Here is a 20645-nt window from a genome sequence, read left to right on the forward strand (position 1 = left end):
CGGGGGTGCATGCTTGCAGTTTTTGTTTCTATAAGTATAACTCACCAAACTCTGACATGGATTAAAAAATATGATTCATCGCGCCCCTCTTTGTTGCAACAACAGAACACTAATTAAACCGTGTACAGTGAAACTCGTCACAAAGGAACACTGCGCAGACACGTACCTTCCAAGGACGCTTATTTTTGCCGGCCTGGGTCTTTGAAAGCAATGCTGTCTCGTGGACTGAAACTGACCATTTTTTCAACGCTAAATACCCCCTAAATAAGTCCTTGTACCTTTGCACTACTGATGATACTGACCAGTACCAATATCGTCATATATAGTGTAGCCAGGCGGTGTGTTTGTGCTTTAGTGGAACCCTCTTTTGAAGACCTAATAAAATTTATTTATTTATTTATTTATTAAGGAGATTTCTATAGCGCATAACTAAAAATCTCAGAAAAAAATCAGATCTTCAAACTAGGACAACTTTACGGAGGCTATGAACAAAATATGTGAGAAAACAGGGTCTTGAAGGGGGGGAGTCCTAAACCGTAGGTCCTGCAGGGGGGTTCTACTGTACAGATCCAGGCACACCTTAGCTTTCTTTCTTTCTTTCTTTATTTGGTGTTTAACGTCGTTTTCAACCACGAAGGTTATATCGCGACGAGGGAAAGGGGGGAGATGGGATAGGGGAAAGGGGGGAGATGGGATAGAGCCACTTGTCAATTGTTTCTTGTTCACAAAAGCACTAATCAAAAAATTGCTCCAGGGGCTTGCAACGTAGTACAATATATTACCTCACTGGGAGAATGCAAGTTTCCAGTACAAAGGACTTAACATTTCTTACATACTGCTTGACTAAAATCTTTACAAACATTGACTATATTCTATACAAGAAACACTTAACAAGGGTAAAAGGAGAAACAGAATCCGTTAGTCGCCTCTTACGACATGCTGGGGAGCATCGGGTAAATTCTTCCCCCTAACCCGCGGGGGGTGGTCTTGAAGGGGGGGAAGTCCTAAACCGTAGGTCCTGAAGGGGGGTTCCACTGTACAGATCCAGGCACACCTTAGCTGCACGATGTATAACGCCAGGAGGTGCAGTTCTTTACGTCATGTGGTAAACCGCCCGATCGCTCGCAAATTGATTTCATGATTAATTAGCCTCTAATGAAGACACACTAGTGACGTTGTTTATTGTCACAGTTTTGTGTGTGTGTTTTTCCAACATTGCACACGGCTCTAGAGGAATGTTGATGCGATGATCATGACCTCAACTGTCTATTTCCTACAATTCAGAATAACCAGGTTGCATTCAGGACAAAGGGGAACTGAATAAATGGCAAGGGGGTGGAGTGTGTGTGTACTAAAAAGACACCATCAGGAATACACATTTCGATCTAGAAACGTAAGGCAGTGTGTCCCTAACATGTATGAAAATGTCACATCCCTTTACATCTTTTCAACCTTTTATTATTCAAATAAGCCGATCTTAGCAACAATAAATGATTCTTTCTTTCTTTCTTTATTTGGTGTTAAGGAGTGGGGTAGCTTAGTATAAACACTCCCGCCGCGTGAAGGCGACCCCATGGGAGCATAAATGATTCTGAAGACAATAATGTTGACTCTTAAGGAAGTTCTAAAATGTATTCAATTTACTGAAAGATAAAATGTCACCTCGGGTTCAAAATAGTGTTGTAACTAATCTAGTGCACTGCAAAATAAAGCTGAACTTGGCCAGTTTAACTAATACATGTACAGGTTCTATTGATCTACTGTTATCTGATTTCCTTTTGTAGAACAGTAGTGCATCTTGTTATCTCACAAACGCAAAAGGTGCCCCAGTGACCAATGCCGTTCAGTGAAACCCCCATTTTAAATCAGGTCTTAAAAAGGAGTGAGTATTAACACTTTCTACCCCACTTATGTTGAATAAGGTTTTTTTTAGCCGAGACCAGCTGTGCTGCAGCAGGTCCCTCAGAATTGTAGTAACTGTGTATCAAGACGCTGGAATGCTGGCTTTAGATGGATGTTACAGGAAGCGACAACATCAATCAATCAATATGAGGCTTATATCGCGCGTATTCCGTGGGTACAGTTCTAAGCGCAGGGATTTATTTTAATTTTAAGAAAGACTAGCACTTGAACCCACCACCTAGGTTAGGAAAGGGGGGAGAAAATGGCGAACGCCCTGACCCAGGGTCGAACTCGCAATCTCTCGCTTCAGAGCGCAAGTGCGTTACCACTCGGCCACCCAGTCCGAATATGAATAGATTATCTGGAGAAAAAAAGTAATTGCATTGGGTGTCTTAAATTGGGGGTTCCATTGAATACTTTAGGTTGCCAAATACAGTGGATCCCCACTTTTAAGACCCCCCAATTTAAGAATCCCTCCTTTTAAGAATCCCTCCTTTTAAGAACTTGTTTTCTCAGACTTTCTGTTCATAAATTCTGTAAAGTTACCCTCATTTTAACTCGTCTCCCAGGTACAGATATATCAGTACCCACTCATATGGCTCTATCTGACCAGGTACGGATATATCCGATCAGACTGTTAGCTTCAGTCGCTTCCTGTAACATCCATCTAACGCCAGCATTCCAGCGTCTTGATACACAGTTACTACATCCATGATTCAAACATGCTTCACACGCATCCGCCACATCGTTAATTAAGTTTACCTATACAGTCGAGATCGCTTTACACGAAATGAAAGGGACCAATTTTTTTTTCCGAGTTAACGTTTTTTTCACTTTTTTTTTAAAAGCAAGATAAAGATGATAAAACAGTGCCATACCTTAAAAAAAAAGCCTCCAAAGTGCGCGGCGGACGAAGTACACGGTTCAGTCAGAGTCGGCAGTTTTGTCGTCTGCTACAGTTCATTATTTTGTTGTATACTTTAATTCCTCACAAAAAAGATTAAAATCCATTGCAGTGTTTAAAATTCATTGCAGTGTTTATGAATTCACACAGGACGAAAGAAATCTGTCAACTTCAACTGTTTGACAGGCTCACTGCACTTTCCGACGAACCGTTCAATTCTTGTGTACATTTAAAACAAATCCTTTTCGGCTCACGTAAGTGTAGCCTATGCGATGCTAAACTTTGACTGTCTGTGCGTGTGTATGTGTGTGTGTATGCATGGGATAGAAACTTTAACATTTGACTAAACACCGAAATACTAATTTTATCTGGTTATTATCTAAGCAACAGCTTCAAAATATTGAAGCAATGATCAACATTTCGTCGGCACGTACGTAGTTAAAGTGTGTATCCAAAGAAAACGGGTGGTGGGGGGGTTTGGGGGGTAAAAACAGGTGACTGGTTTGTGTCGTGTGTGGTATGTAGACCAGGTCAGGGTCAAGGTTAGGTCAGATCGCGTGAAGGATTGTGGTATAGATACAGTTATCACCGAGCTGCAGTTCGCCGATTCGGAGAAGACGATTTCACATTGGTCAGTTTCGTAGCTCCAGAAAAATAGATAAAGAAGATACCAAAGGAGATTTCCTACAGGTTTCCAGTGTCTGCGCAAGGAAGCGCTGTCGAAAGCGCAGTGTCGATCTGGCCATCTGGCAGTCGTGTCCCCGTAAGTAGGCTACAGACAGACAGATCTAGATCCAGTGTCTCGCACTCTTGCACAGTGTCACCTATGCTTACTGTGTGTGTATGTGTGACGGAGTGATTGAGTTTGTGTTACTGTTTGTCGATTTCTTACGTGAGCTTTGAAGGCTTCGCCTCTTGTTTCAATTTTTACTGACAAAAACTGTAATCATGTGTCAAAATACTGGATCGGCTTCAAGACGGGCTTGTGAATAAAAGTAGTCTAGGAATTTTTCTCGTCGTATTTTTTTCCCACTGACCGTACTGATCGTATTCTCGACAATCATGCGTACAGAATACGGCGAAATCGTATGGGTTCCCAGGTCTGTTGCTTGTCGAAGCGCTAAAGTACTTTATCGATGCAAAAACAAAAGCAGAAAACTTCGACGAAACCGACTCAAATGCAGCGCAGACGACACGACGAGATAACAGACCTGTTTACCCCCTCAAATGAAAATCAGGAATGCAACTGGTACTTTTCCGTAATTTGAGGCATCTTTGAGTAATCTTTTTTATCAACCATAAACCAGCTTGAAAACGATTAAACGACACGTTAATTCGCGCGCTACCATGCAAAACAAGTACAAAATTGTTAACCATGTTTAACAGTACACACACAGAAGCTCGATCACACACACCACAAACACACCTGATATATATATGCAAGTTAACAAAGACAAGTTTACTTTATCTAAAAAAAAAACTAAAAAAAACCCCAGTATTCAGGGGCGGAGCAAGAGAGCTAGAGGGGGGGGGGGGGGGGGGGGTACAACCTGGGGTCCAGGGGGGGTCTGGCTGAAGAATGTTAGCTATTTTATTAACAATTTGTAGCTTATCCTTGATTTTAAACATGATAAACTGGTGTCAGCAGCCACTCATTATTTCTTTTAAAGTTTGTATTAAATAATGGCAATTTATCTTCATTGATATCTGCTCCCGACAACAACAAAAATTTCACAGACAGAAAATGTTTTAATTTTTTTTTCTCCACAGACTGAATTTTTGTGTTTTTTGTTGCTTTTTTGACAGCAAGGGGGGGGGGGGGGGGTCCGGAACCCCTGTAACATCCCCCCCCCTCCCCGCCCTTGGACTATTTACAGTCAAGATGCATGTGAACAAAACCACCTTACATTCTGTCACATCAGACATCCTGCATTAAAACCAGTCATAATAACTCTCTCCAGAAGCTACCTTTAATTTTAGAGGACCGATTCGTTTATTTCATTTAAAAATTTTGTTGTAAGTTTTTCGATTCAAAGAACTGTGATCTTTGCTATATTGGAGAAATATTAATGGAGATCAGTTTTAGACTCAGAAAGACTTGAATTTCGGCAACAGCGCAAGTCACTGATGAGCGCGACCATAGACCTACATCTATGTCTCTGGCGCGACTGACCGTAGTGAGAGATCGGTTCGCAGGTCTGAGATTCTGTGGAAGTAGAGACCTAGGTCAAATAAACTCGATGCGAAGCATGCTCATGTTTTGCCAAACATAATTTCGTGTTTTTGTTTGTTTCCATGTTCATTTGTGTACTGCATTTTGTTAAAATTAATGCTGCGTCTAACCTCGGGACACTGCCGCGACGTGACTCGTATTCTAACTGACTCAGCTTTGTTGTTGCACTGATCTCAAGTCGATCACCAAAATGAATGTGGTTCGCTCTTATTAAACTTCACCAGACACAGCCACTTGACTTAATAGTTTTGCCGATATTTCTGTACAACTTTCGCTTTTTTGGTTGGCATTTCGTCCCCACAGAGATCCTATATTACCCTTCGGACCAACGTCGATCTCAAAACCGCGGAATCCGACAAATACCTTGCTGTGCACATGCGCAGAAAAGGCTGTTTCGGTCAGCCTTGAAATCACAGTCCTGGTGACTACCACAATTTCGACTTCGAATTTTCACGCACGAAAAAGGTTCTCTCGACCGCAATTTCCGGAATTTTCGGTAGATTTCCGTAATACCGGAATTTAGACCCCAAATCCGTAATAATTCCGGACAATCCGGGAGGGTAAACAGGTCTGAGATAACGGAAGGAAGTGAGCCTCACTTTGGCTCAAGTGCCGTTAAAAATACCGTTATTCTCGTATGCAAATACGAACGAGAAATTGGTCATACGAACAAGCCTTGTGCTGGTGACGCAAATCGCCACTGGCTGGCAAAGGGCCCCGGAGGGGATTGCTGGGTGACGAAAATCGCCGCTGGCGTGCTAAAGGTTAATTTATTTTTTCTTTCTTATTTTTGTTAAATTCCATGACTTTTCATGGCTTGAATTGAAATTCCATGACTTTCCAGGCCTGGAAAATTAAAAATCAAATTCCACGACTTTCCAGTTTTTCCATGACCTGTACGAACCCTGCGTAGTGTACTAACAACTTTCATAACAATTTTACTTTGATGATACAGACTCCTCATCTGCCTTCACACAGAAGTATATGTACAATCTTAAATCAAACAGTACAGCCTACCATATCTGAAACGGACACCACTCCCACACTACAGTTTCAACGTCAACAAAACTTTACAATTTCTGCACACACGCTTTCACACCCAAAGAAGTACACACAGTGGGTTTTCACCTTGATCACAACATATTTTGTGTCACGCCCATAATGCTTCACCCTGTCAAAACATGTCTCACAGACATATCAATGAAAATAACTAAAGGAGTTTTGGAAAAAATGTCAGAAAACTGTTATATTGGCTTTTGTCATTGTGCAATGCCTCAAACTTTTAAAATCGTTGATATAGCAACACTTGCTTTCACTGATACAAAACTAAAAACCTTTTTCACTGCCAAAACGTCGTGCTCCTTAAGCTGGTCATTAACGGGGCGAAGTCGACTATGCGAAGTATGCTTCGCGAAGCTGGCCGCACGGAGCTTTAGCACTGAGTTTTCCGTAAAAAGACTTTGTGAAGTCGACTTCAGGCTCAATTAAGGACTGCCTTTACAGAGGTCAAACCTCCGAGAGTTATCTCTTGCCACAGTGGATACCAACATAATGCGAACAGGAATGATCGCTATTTCACAGCAACAGAAAAATGTCCATTCACCAAACAATGCCTCATGGTTTCAAAATGCATAGTTCACAAGTTTGTCACAGCATTCATCCAGTGTCTTTCATGTGCACGAACGTAGCGTGGACTCTAATGCCGCCCCTTGACTCAGTCATCCATATCGTCCCAGTTGTCCTGTAACACAAGAAAAAACAAATGTTAGAAATAATCTTTTTTCACTTTCTGACTGAAATTTGTTTTTAGAAACCATGATATTTTGATTAGACATGACATGACCGTGCAAGCAATCCAAACATTCTGCTCTGCTAAGTTCCTTTTTGATTTTATTTCTGCACATTTTAGCATCTGTTCAGACAGACACCTTTCTCATAGAGTGTTCCACATCAAGAAAAATGGCACCTATATAATCTCCTGATGCCAAAAATCACATTCAAAACAATCAAATCAACGACGAGCGCAATAGCCAAGTGGATAAGACGCCGGCCTCCCAAGTGCAAGGTCGTAGGTTCAAATCCTAGCCTGGTGGGTTAAGGGTGGTGATTTTTCTGATCTTCCAGGTCAACTTATGAAAGGCCTGCTAGTGCCTTATCCTCCTTCGTGTGTACACACAAGCAGAAGACTAATGTAGGTGAGTGAGTGTGTACCCCTGACTACAAGATTCTGATGGTGTCTTACAGCCCTTTCTACCCGCTCTGTGAGTCGGCCAGATCACTATCATTCTGGTTTGGGCGGCACCGCCTTGCCAGAGATCAGACGAAAGCATTTTAAGATGAATTTCTTTCATCTCATATTAATTGTGTGTTTATCTGTCCACTATAAAGATCCTTGCTTAGAAGAATGACTTTCTTAGATTTTCTCCACACGATGCATGCTGGAGGTAAAATTTAAAACTATCGGAAGCAAGAATGGATTTTGAATGTTGCCTGATAGAAAAATCCTTAGCTTTTGTAACATATATAATTTCTGATTTTAGCAAGGCAAATGGATGTTTATTTGCAATATACTGTCTGCGTACAAACTGTGCTTTTGGCAGAGAATGGGTCAGTTTACAAAGACGCTCCTCACCCTGAAGCGGCACAAAGAAGCCATTTGCTGTTTGCTAATCATCGGCTGTAAATACTACAAACTTTCCACTAAAAAAACCCAAACACTCTTGGATCATACCCCGCCAGGTTGACATCACCAACATTGCTGGCCGATGCACTATATCCCAAGCTTTCTTGCCAAGATGTACAACATGTTCAGATATCCTCAAGGCGCAGAGCACTGTATATGACTAGTAAAGTTTAGGGTTTTGTCTCACCTCAGACTCGGAAGCTCCAAACTCCATGGGAACATCTTCGTCTGACGATTCTGAAATGATAAAGCAACAATGTACACATCCATGATTGGCACAAATAAATCTATTTGCGCTAATTTGCTGAAGTAAATAAATCCTAGGAGCATCTCTGGTGAAAGCAGTGAATGTATGCAGACTGGTTTGTCCCAGAGAACACAGATCACTGAGACGTTGACCTGCAGTCACTGTGGCACCTTAGGGGCAATGCTGGCATGACTGAACACACATCAACATCGTATAGTGGTGCTTGGAGAAATTTGCACAAAGGAAAATCCTCAAATGTAGACTGTTCAAACAAGTTAGCCTAACATGGCCCAAATTGTTGAAAAATGCTATCTATTGATCCCTACAGATGACAGACATACCCTAAACTTCACATTTGTCATTCTCATACACATGGAAACAAATGTCTAGTATTCACACATTAATGCACACACATCCAGCACTATCAACTACAAATGTCAATGTGTGCAGACTGGTTTGTCCCAGAGAACACAGACATCACTGAGACGTTGACCTGCAGTCACTGTGGCACCTTAGGGGCAATGCTGGCATGACTGAACACACATCAACATCGTATAGTGGTGCAACACTAACTTTTACAAAGGAAAATCGTAGATGGGTTGAATATAAGAATAAGAATAAGAATACTTTATTATCTCATAGAGAAATTCAGGCGTGGTACATAACAATAATACAAACAGGACATTGTTTTTACATAAGACATATAGCACTATATAACAGGGCAGGTTATAAACACACCTCCCACATACCTTTCTGGCCATTCCTTGCATTGTGCTTACGCATTCAGTCATGAACACATCCATGTCTCATTTACACATCGTACACATGGACATTCTTATACGCTCAACTTACCCATTCACACATGGACATTCAAGCTAGTCAGATATACCTAGATTATTTCAAAATTCTACGTTTTATCAGATGACAGACACCAAATTACACATTTCTTTTTCCTCTAGTACTGTGAAAACATGTATACAAGCACACACACACATCCAGCACTATCAACTACAAATGGCAATGTGTGCAGACTGGTTTGTCCCAGAGAAAACAGATCACGGAGACGTTGACCCGCAGTCAGTGTGGCACCTTAGGGGCAATGCTGGCATGACTGAACACACATCAACATCGTATAGTGGTGCACCTTCCCTTTGGAAATGGGACTTCCAAAGCTGTTTCATCGTGTCCTCTTGCACTCCAACTATGAAACCTATTTTTGAGAAATCTCTGTAGTCAAGTTTCTGTTTCAGGCCATCTTTACTGAGTATGGTTAAACTGATGTTTTAAGCTGCACTAGTAACCTTTTCAACTACTCCTCATCTTATACACTCAGCATAAACTCTGTTCTCCTGTCAATATCTCTGACCCTACCTTTACCTAATAGGACATAGACAACTTTCAAACTTGGCTGGGGGGGAGGGGGGTCGTAAAAATATTATGTGTAGAATGAAGTCCCCATCCCCTTTTTATATTTAGTCAAGTTTTGACTAAATATTTTAACATCGAGGGGGAATCGAAACGAGGGTCGTGGTGTATGTGCGTGTGTGTGTGTGTGTGTAGAGCGATTCAGACTAAACTACTGGACCGATCTTTATGAAATTTTACATGAGAGTTCCTGGGTATGAAATCCCCGAACGTTTTTTTCATTTTTTTGATAAATGTCTTTGATGACGTCATATCCGGCTTTTCGTGAAAGTTGAGGCGGCACTGTCACGCCCTCATTTTTCAACCAAATTGGTTGAAATTTTGGTCAAGTACTCTTCGACGAAGCCCGGGGTTCGGTATTGCATTTCAGCTTGGTGGCTTAAAAATTAATTAATGACTTTGGTCATTAAAAATCTGAAAATTGTAAAAAAAAAATAAAAATTTATAAAACGATCCAAATTTACGTTTATCTTATTCTCCATCATTTGCTGATTCCAAAAATATATAAATATGTTATATTCGGATTAAAAACAAGCTCTGAAAATTAAATATATAAAAATTATTATCAAAATTAAATTGTCGAAATCAATTTAAAAACACTTTCATCTTATTCCTTGTCGGTTCCTGATTCCAAAAACATATAGATATGATATGTTTGGATTAAAAACACGCTCAGAAAGTTAAAACAAAGAGAGGTACAGAAAAGCGTGCTATCCTTCTTAGCGCAACTACTACCCCGCTCTTCTTGTCAATTTCACTGCCTTTGCCATGAGCGGTGGACTGACGATGCTACGAGTATACGGTCTTGCTGAAAAATGGCATTGCGTTCAGTTTCATTCTGTGAGTTCGACAGCTACTTGACTAAATATTGTATTTTCGCCTTACGCGACTTGTTTGTTCTTGCATTTTTTTTCCCTTTTGGCGAACACAAAACATCAGTTTTTGCCATACGCAGATGTTCCCCTTCCCCTCCTTATTTTTAATTCCTCGTGCAAGAATCAAGCTCTCTGTCTTACCGTCCTGATAAACAAGCAAGGGTTCCACATCAGCAGCTGGTTCATCTTCTTCTTGCGTCTGTGAGGCAATCTGGATTCAACAAATACACACTGATGTACAATGATGCTTGAATGCACTGGCACTTCAAAAAAAAGTGAACGTGGAAAACAGAGAAGGTGGGGCTGTGTGAACCAAGGTGTCGTTTGGTTATTATTTCAACCAACACGCAATGCTAAATAGGGATACATGAATGCACTAGCAATATCATAAAACAAAGTGCAAAACTCTAAGAAAAAGAGAGAAGGTAGGGTTGTGTAAACAGGAATATCATTTGGCGCCGGCTGTTGGTAAAACGCCCTTAACATATTTCAAATCTCGAAAAACTGTGCTGTCAATCTATTTCCGCTAATTTGCTGAAGTAAATAAATCCTAGGAGTATCTCTGGTGAAAGCAGTGAATGTATGCAGACTGGTTTGTCCCAGAGAACACAGATCACTGAGACGTTGACCTGCAGTCACTGTGGCACCTTAGGGGCAATGCTGGCATGACTGAACACACATCAACATCGTATAGTGGTGCTTGGAGAAATGTGCACAAAGGAAAATCCTCAAATGTAGACTGTTCAAACAAGTTAGCCTAACATAGCCCAAATTGTTGAAAAATGCTATCTATTGATCCCTACAGATGACAGATTTACCCTAAACTTTACATTTCTCATACACACGAAAACAAATGTCTAGTATTCACACATCAACGCACACACATCCAGCACTATCAACTACAAATGTCAATGTGTGCAGACTGGTTTGTCCCAGAGAACACAGAAATCACCGAGACGTTGACCTGCAGTCACTGTGGCACCTTAGGGGCAATGCTGGCATGACTGAACACACATCAACATCGTATAGTGGTGCAAGGGGAATATTTACGGAGAAAAATCTTCTTACACAAACTACTTAAAAATTACCTCAGGTTAGCCTGAGATAAGCAGAGATTGTTTCAAAACTCTGCAATTCTTAAGCTTACAGAACAACCCTAAGATTTAGATTTCTTGACACAAATTAAACAAAAGCACTTGGAATGTAGGGGTAGTAGAACTGACAACAAGTCGCGTAAGGCGAAAATACAACATTTAGTCAAGTAGCTGTTGAACTCACAGAATGAAACTGAACGCAATGCCATTTTTCAGCAAGACCGTATACTCGTAGCATCGTCAGTCCACCGCTCATGGCAAAGGCAGTGAAATTGACAAGAAGAGCGGGGTAGTAGTTGCGCTAAGAAGGATAGCACGCTTTTCTGTACCTCTCTTTGTTTTAACTTTCTGAGCGTGTTTTTAATCCAAACATATCATATCTATATGTTTTTGGAATCAGGAACCGACAAGGAATAAGATGAAAGTGTTTTTAAATTGATTTCGACAATTTAATTTTGATAATAATTTTTATATTTTTAATTTTTAGAGCTTGTTTTTAATCCAAATATAACATATTTATATGTTTTTGGAATCAGAAAATGATGGAGAATAAGATGAACGTAAATTTGGATCGTTTTATAAATTTTTTTTTTATTTTTTTACAATTTTCAGATTTTTAATGACCAAAGTCATTAATTAATTTTTAAGCCACCAAGCTGAAATGCAATACCGAAGTCCGGGCTTCGTCGAAGATTACTTGACCAAAATTTCAACCAATTTGGTTGAAAAATGAGGGCGTGACAGTGCCGCCTCAACTTTCACGAAAAGCCGGATATGACGTCATCAAAGACATTTATCAAAAAAATGAAAAAAACGTTCGGGGATTTCATACCCAGGATCTCTCATGTCAAATTTCATAAAGATCGGTCCAGTAGTTTAGTCTGAACCGCTCTACACACACACACAGACACACACGCACACACGCACACACACATACACCACGACCCTCGTTTCGATTCCCCCTCGATGTTAAAATATTTAGTCAAAACTTGACTAAATATAAAAAGTCACTCAAAATGTTCAGTTAATCTTTTGCACCTACCCTTGACAGCAGCATGTGTAGTCTCCCTTGTTGAGCGATGCGTTGTGGCAGCGACTTTGTGCGATACTCGATCATCTGGTACAGCTCACCCAGGGAATCCATCACCTCTGGCACCTGGAGATTGCAACAAAGTCAGTCAATGCTACACGCTCCTATAGTGCTACCCCCTTTTCAGACCGTCGGAAACTTGTGAAAATCAGGTCTTGGAAGACTGGGACTCTTAAAATGGAGGTAAAACTGAAAGTCTGAGACTGAGGTGAAAGTTAAGTTTCAAGTACGCATGTATCACAAACAAGCCAACAAAATAGCACGGTTTCCTTCGTCCTGGCACATATATGAGATAGATGGGAATCAAAATCAAAAGTTTGAAAAAGTGGGCGCTATGTTTCTAGTACACTTGAAATTACAACACATTAGTTTCTCAACACACAAATAAATTATACATGGAAAAATCTTGTCTGGGTTCCGTTGGGGTGGTCATAACAGGCAGGTGGTCGTTATCAAGAGGTGGTCCCCAGAGCAGGTTTTATTGCGAGTCACTTTAAAACAGACAACACAGAGCACTCACTGTCATCAAGAAGGCCATGTGTACAGACAGGATCTGTTTCATCCATCTCACCATCAGAAGCCCACTGAAACACAGGTAAAACCTTCATCAACACAGGTAAAACCTTCAACACAGGGAAAACCTTCAACACAGGGAAAACCATTCACTGTTTAGCAACGTCTTTATTCTGCTGGTCATAACTTGATGCTGTTCATTCAAAATAGTTCTATCTTCAGCCATCCTCACTTAGGAATGCACAACAGTTAGTATCATACAATGAAAATGTTACATCTACAGTCTTAGTCTTACTGTTATTTCTCATAACCAAGGCCTGGAAATAACACTGCGAGGGTTGTGTTAATGTCGTATAACAGTGTTTTTACCATTCCTCCGAAAACGGCGTATGGCTGCCTAAATGGCGGGGTAAAAAACGGCCATACACGTAAAATTCCACTCGTGCAAAAAACACGAGTGTACATGGGAGTTTCAGCCCACGAACGCAGAAGAAGAAGAAGTGTTTTTACCTCTGTGGGTGTTAATGTCGTATAACAGTGTGTTTACCTCTGTGGGTGTTAAAAGTCGTATAACAGTGTGCTTAGCTCTGTGGGTGTTAAAGTCGTATAACAGCATGTTTACCTCTGTGGGTGTTAATGTGGTATAACAGTGTTTACCTCTGTGGGAGTTAAAGCTGTGGTCTATTTATGACTTTCCGGGACTACGAGGTTGAAAAATAGGGAAACAATCATGTACAGAATTGTGTACAGCAAACGCTACCCGAAACCCCACCTATACGGCCTGTATGACCTTGAGAGCTTCAGTCAACGCTTGAATTTTGCAGGGATAACATCCGGTTTGCTCTCTCAAGACTGATCATATTTTATCTTCAAAAGAGATCAAAGGGAAACAAGAAGAGCAAACGCTCGATCGAGTCACTTTCGCAGTTCTGAATATTATATGAGGCATCAGATGGACAGGAAGAAATTGCTATTCACAACACAATGAGTCACGTTCACATAAAATTTGAGCCCGGTCACTTTTATAGTTTCCGAGAAAAGCCCAACGTTAAGTTGTGTGTTGCCGAACAGAAAAGGCTAGTTATCTCCCTTGTTTTTCTGATAACGTTCGTAAAAGGCTACAGATGTAAATACTTTGATGTAAAGAATAATCCTACAAAGTTTCAATCACATCCGATGAACTTTGTCAAAGATATAAAATGTCTAATTTTTCCTTTGACGCTGACCTGTGACCTTGAAAAAGGTCAAAGGTCAACGAAACCATCGTTAAAGTGTAGAGGTCATTGGAGGTCACGACTAAACAAAATATGAGCCCGATCGCTTTGATAGTTTCCGAGAAAAGTCCAACGTTAAGGTGGTGTCTACGGACGGACGGACGGACGGCCGGCCGGACAGACTAACACTGACTGATTACATAGAGTCACTTTTTCTCAAGTGACTCAAAAATAAACGCCCCGGCGAAGATTGGAACTCTCGACCTCGAGTCTCATGTCCTAACCACTAGGCTACTGCGCCAATCGAGAAAAAGAAGGAAAAAACTTGATATGAACTCATGTTATGTTATTCTTGAAGCAGCATGATTTATATCTCTATCCGCCCATTGTTCAGAAGTGAATACATGTATAACTATTTCTTAGATGTCCGTTTTCAACTGCACAGAGCTTTGGAGAGATTCAATTACAGTTCTTGTCATTTTTTTTGCATGTTGTAAATAGAGATATCGCAGCTATTTGCATGGCGCGAATGTCGTGTAACATGACGGTGTAAACATGTACTGCGATTCCGTGAAACATGTTTGCAAATAAAGGCAAATTTTAATAGCAATTTTTACGCTTTTGCAACGCATGAATGGTAATTCAAGCGTAGAATGATATAAAATTATCAATTTTTTATCTTTGAAAACACTGGTGAAGTGGCCTAGCGGTGAAGACATCGGCCCCGACATTTCGAGGCCCCGAGGCCTTGAGTTCGAATCCCTGCCAAGTCGTTTATTTTTTCTGCCCGATCCTTCTCGACAAATATGCTCAGCTCTGAGAGAGCAAACCGGATGTTACCACTGCAAAATTCAAGCGTTGACTGAAGCTCTCAAGGTCATACACGCCGCATACATGGGGTTTCGGGTAGCGTTTGCTGTACAGAATTCTGTACATGATTTTATCCCTATTTTTCAACCTCGTAGCCCCGGAAAGTCATAAATAGACCACAGCTTTAATGTTGTATAACAGTGTGTTTACCTCTGTGGGTGTTAATGTCGTATAACAGTGTGTTTACCTCTGTGGGTGTTAATGTTGTATAACAGTGTGTTTACCTCTGTGGGTGTTAATGTCGTATAACAGTGTGTTTACCTCTGTGGGTGTTAATGTCGTATAACAGTGTGTTTACCTCTGTGGGTGTTAATGTCGTATAACAGTGTGTTTACCTCTGTGGGTGTTAATGTCGTATAACAGCGTGTTTACCTCTGTGGGTGTTAATGTCATATAACAGTGTGTTTACCTCTGTGGGTGTTAATGTTGTATAACAGTGTGTTTACCTCTGTGGGTGTTAATGTTGTATAACAGTGTGTTTACCTCTGTGGGTGTCCATGCATGCGCTGTGTGATCTCCTTGATGAGAGGGATGATGACGTGTAGCGGCAGTCTTTTCACCGTGTTCACTATCACGCTCTCATTCCTCTCCTGGAAGACATTCTGCACGCACACATACATCGCAAATTATACTTTTACTGTGATGTAAAATGCCAGATTTCATACAGTGACAGTCAGCTTACACTCTAACTAGCTGCATAACCTGCTATTCATTAAATGACAAATAATAAGAGTCCAACACTTCTCACCCTCACACTATTAAACCTTTTTTTAATCGCAGATGATAAAATACGGCAGATTCTGCCACAGCTACAATCATTGTTTCTTCTTCAATCAGCCAAATCTGCAGACCTATCAGAACACACTAGTCTGGCGCACACAAAAACAAACCAAAAAACACACCCTAAGACACAAATGAACACATACAATTATTTAAAAAATTACATATATATAAGAAGAAACCACCTGAATCACCAGACCTATCAGAACACACACAAGCATGGAAGCAAAAATCTGAGACACAAACACATAAACAGTCAGCAAAAACTTCCACTATGATGCAGTCACACAAATCCAGCCAACAGTAAAATGATGAGACACGACAATCCCATTCCAATGTGAAATTCAATGTAGACTTTCCGTTTTTTTGCAGACTGGTTTGTCATTCAAGGTGCAAGAGACCAAGAATGACTTTTACCTGCATTTTTGTCTGGCACCTATGGGGCAATGCTGGTCCGACGGTATACAGAACAACATCGTATTTTGGTGCTCTTACTTTTAGCCATGGAATCTCAGTATGTGTGAATCAAAGCTTAAAGAAAAATTCCTTACTGCGAAATCATCACCCAGACCACAACTCTACGTGGGATAAGAGCATACTTCCACTTGGACACATCCCAGGGGTCGACACTAACTTATTTGGCCTGGGGCCACACTGGCCCCGGAGATGGAAATTGCTGGGGCGCCCGCGTTCTATCTCACGTGACCCATTCCTCTCGGAATTGTGGGAGATAAAAATATACCTTCAGAATCACCACTTTTCCCAAGTGGTTCTCCGCTATAAGATCTGCACGGGCGGCAATGCATTGTCTGTTTTTCTTCATCGTACTGAAGCCAGGGAAATTCTTTCAACCATTTGACATTGAAATTATGACAGTGCTTTGCGCTTTTGGCTGCATCAGTCTCCTTTTTTCGTTTCTCTCCACGCTGTTCTTCATCTTCATTTCCATGTCTTTTTGCACCAGGGATGTGTCACCACATTTTGCGTTTGGCATTTGAAGGCGATACTTATCTCTCACGCTAAAGAGCGCAATCTGGGAGTTATTTCCCTTGCGGCATTGTCCTTCGACGATTTCAATGTTGTTGTTTTTCTTGACTGCGGCATTGATCGTTACGCAAATTTCAGTGACGACTTTGACTGGCGATTTTTAGTGATTGGCTCTGGCATTAAAATTTTCGGTTCGTCATTGTCGGAGATTTATCCTGGGGCGGAGTGGGCCCCAAGCTTCGGCAATGTTTGGGGCGGAACACAAAACTCTGGGGCGTTCCGCCCCCCGCCCCCGCTAGTGTCGAACCCTGCATCCCCAGTATGTACAGCCTGGCTGCTTCTGGTGCACAGTGAGAACTTTGGCTGAATCGATTTCTCAGATTGAAGTAGGTCTCAGTTATATAAATAATTCACAAGGTAATTACTAGGTGGCACAGACAGAAACAATGCTGTCGATTTTTGGTATGTATCCTAGTAGAAGGCTGTTCTTATCCCTTTTCAGTGGGGTAAAGATTTACAAAATAGTTTACAAGTCAGATAAAACTGTTGGACTTTTTTAGCTGATGACCAACAACAAGAAGTGAAACCTGTCCTATACTTCTCAGCTGTTTGCACCCACTACTGAAGCACTTGAATCGACTTGAGGCGTAAGCACATCATTTTTTTTTTATGTCACAGCAATATCCAGATTTAGCTTCATGTAAGCTTTTTTTTCTCATCAACTGAATCTCAAAATGTTCACTCTCCTTTTTGTATAAAACGTCACTTCCATGGGACTGCATCTAGAGTATGCCGACGTTACGTCCTACAATTGCCAGGTGACTTACAGTCATTAACTTGGTGTCCTTGCTCTGCAGGCCCTGGGTCAATTGCACCACAAGCTGGTCGGCTTTGGGAGGTCTGGTTGCCCCTGAAGATGACGCCTGGTTGGGTTTGTCCACCCCCATGGCTTGCAGTCGGTCCTCCAATGTCAGCTGTGAAATAACATGCCCACATTTAACACTCAAAACATTCTACATTAAAATATGTTAATATTTGTGGTAAACGTTCTCTGGGAGATGATTTATAAACAGAATAAAGATGGCTGAACAGGCAGTACCATTAGAACATTGCAAACATACCAAACCCTTCACTGAAAAGACGGCAAAGCTTCCTACATGAGTTGACTTTTTTAATGATTTTTTTTGTTACACTTTTAAGCCACGAGAAATGAACTTTCTTTCAAGCTTAATCCATAAAAAAAATGTGACATGAAATTCCCTAAAACAACGCTACATTCCAGAGAAAAGCAATGCTACAAGAATAAAACAACAACCATTCATTCAAAACATTTTTTTTTTAAATAAAAAAACCAACATACTTTATTCAAAACTGAAATATTTTTAAAATTTAGCTCCAACATTTTTCTCACAGTATTTACATCCATTTACAAGAGAAGTTAATGAGAGCATCATTGGTGAACAAAACGTGGCCAGCAGTTCTCACCTCAGAGGCTGACTCTTTTCTCTTCCTCCTGGTGCCCGTGTCCTTGGCTGGTCCGAGGGGAACCATCTGACTGGGGTACAACACGCTGCCCCCGCCCACGTCTGGAGTCTTCACCTGAAACACGCACACAACCACTCTGTAGCACAAGCACTGCCACTTTTTTCACAAGACGAATGGTTAAAAATACACTGGAACCCCCCCCCTTCCCAGTTTTTGAGATGTGCTGCTCATACTGTCTGTAAATTAAACTCCCTATCAAGCATGATTCTCTCGGAGTCTCCATTTAAAAATTGTGTTTGTTGTAGCCATCAATACCTCATGAGAATTATTACCTTTTCTTGGTTCACCTGAATCACGCACACAACCACTCTGTAGCTCAAGCTCTGCCACTTTTTTCACAAGAAACCTCTAGTTACTGAGATGTTCTGCTCATATGGCCTGTAAATTAAGCTCCCTTTCAAGTATGATTTTCTACTCTTTTTTTTTTTAGCCATCAATATCTGGTGACAATGATCACCTTTCCTAGTTCCAGACCTCTTTCTCCCAAGGCATACTGCCTGCCAGAATGCTCAGTCAACCTGTGGGAATTCCCACATGCACTCATGCTGCTAATCATTTATAACAGAATAACACACATAAAAACCAGTAAACCAAACTAGTATTAACTTGTCACCTCTCATGTGACTTTTATTAAGCTACTGCTTAAAGGACCCCAACAGGCTCTTTTTAAGGTCAGCTAAAGCAGTTGGGGTTGATTTAATGATATAGGTATGCATCTAAAGATGCAAAAACCGAACAGTAAATCACAGGTTTTGTGTTGCATCAGTCTAATTTTACACAAAATGCATGCTCAAAAAGCGGCCAAATTCGTCTGCTACGCAAGACTTCAAAATGCCCGCGGCGGCAAGCCGTTGGCTGTGACGTCACTAGCAGGAATCGGAAGCGAAAGTAGCAACGCTCGTTCTGCGTCTTTGCTGCAGCCGTGGATGCGCGCGTACTCCCGACATCATGCCGAGAGAGTGTGCTGCTGCCGTATGTTCGGAGTTGCAAAAAAAGGACTCGGGCTTGAGTTTTCATTTGTTTCCATCTGACTCAAGGCTCAAGCAGGAATGGGCTGTGAAAATGAATCAGCTGGAGCCAAAAACAAAGAAACGACAACAACAACAACACTATTGTTGAGAAACCAGTGAAACTACATCAACAATAACAACAACAACAACCTCAACAACAGCATTGTTGAGAAACCAGCGAAACTATCAACAATAACAAAAACAACAACCACAACACAGTACAACATTGGGCAACAACTACAACAACTACAGTGGAACCTCCCGAAACGACCTCTCCCAAGAACGACCCCTTCCTTTCGCCGACCGAATTTCTCCGGACGGATGCTTTTCACACTGTAACTAACCTCCCAAGAACGACGCCCTCCTTTTTCCGACGACCGACCTACCAATTTAGGGTCAATAACGACTTTGACCTTTTAACCAGTGAGTGTGAAAGTTCGTAATTACGCAGCACGCGCGGAACACGCACGCCATTAGTCACGCATCAAGAGTCAGGGGTGGTAGTCTGTATTCAGTAGTGCGTGCTGATCAAGTGGCCCACGGCTGTCATCTTCTCACCTATTGCTGTCACAATTGAAGGACTGCCCCCGAAGTAGGGGGGGGGGAAGGGAAATGAGGGGTTGGGTAGGGTCAGTTAGAACGACAACTCAATAATGAATTGATGTGTACGTATTCTGTGAGTGTGTGCTCACCAACTGAGACCCGATATCAACCCAGATAGATGGGACACTTCCGTCTCAACTCGGACGCCGCAGTAAGAACGATCTCCAGCAACAGACGCTGATACGGTGCAGCTACCTGCACGCTCATAAGCCACTCCCCCAGCCTGTATGTCTACACACTGACACCAATTAAACCTCCAACTGAGCTGTTAACCCGTGATTTGTACAAATATTTTACAAATTACGTCGAACCTAAAACTGCGATTTGTAAAAATGTAAAAAATAAAAATAAAATTCATTTCTCTATTCAGCCTATTGTCCCATCGCTGGGAAATTCGGATCGCTTCCTCCCAGTGGAAAGCTAGCAGCAACAGAGTCGCGCTACCCCAAAGTCAAGGGATCCATTAGATTTGTTTTTCTTTCTTTTTTCATTATATTTAGTCAAGTTTTGACTAAATATTTTAACATCGAGGGGGAATCGAAACGAGGGTCGTGGTGTATGTGTGTGTGTGTGTGTGTGTGTGTGTGTGTCTGTCTGTGTGTGTGTGTAGAGCGATTCAGACTAAACTACTGGACCGATCTTTATGAAATTTGACATGAGAGTTCCTGGG

General features: G+C 41.3%; 1 protein-coding gene across 1 annotated transcript in view; it reads right to left on the bottom strand.

The window, feature by feature from the left end:
• Window positions 1-6160: 6160 nt before the first annotated feature.
• LOC138953576 (WD repeat-containing protein 43-like) overlaps window positions 6161-20645 on the bottom strand; it is a 28736-nt gene continuing 14251 nt past the window's right edge. The window contains exons 10-17 of the mRNA XM_070325419.1: window positions 18303-18416; window positions 17645-17791; window positions 15534-15652; window positions 12974-13037; window positions 12406-12519; window positions 10411-10480; window positions 7910-7959; window positions 6161-6780 (exon numbers count right to left, since the gene is read on the bottom strand). Of these exons, the coding sequence (XP_070181520.1) occupies window positions 6754-6780; window positions 7910-7959; window positions 10411-10480; window positions 12406-12519; window positions 12974-13037; window positions 15534-15652; window positions 17645-17791; window positions 18303-18416 (705 nt within the window). The 3' untranslated portion in view covers window positions 6161-6753. The remainder of the gene's footprint in view (window positions 6781-7909; window positions 7960-10410; window positions 10481-12405; window positions 12520-12973; window positions 13038-15533; window positions 15653-17644; window positions 17792-18302; window positions 18417-20645) is intronic.

Source organism: Littorina saxatilis, linkage group LG17 (genome assembly GCF_037325665.1).
Source record: "Littorina saxatilis isolate snail1 linkage group LG17, US_GU_Lsax_2.0, whole genome shotgun sequence".
Lineage (NCBI taxonomy): Eukaryota > Metazoa > Mollusca > Gastropoda > Littorinimorpha > Littorinidae > Littorina > Littorina saxatilis.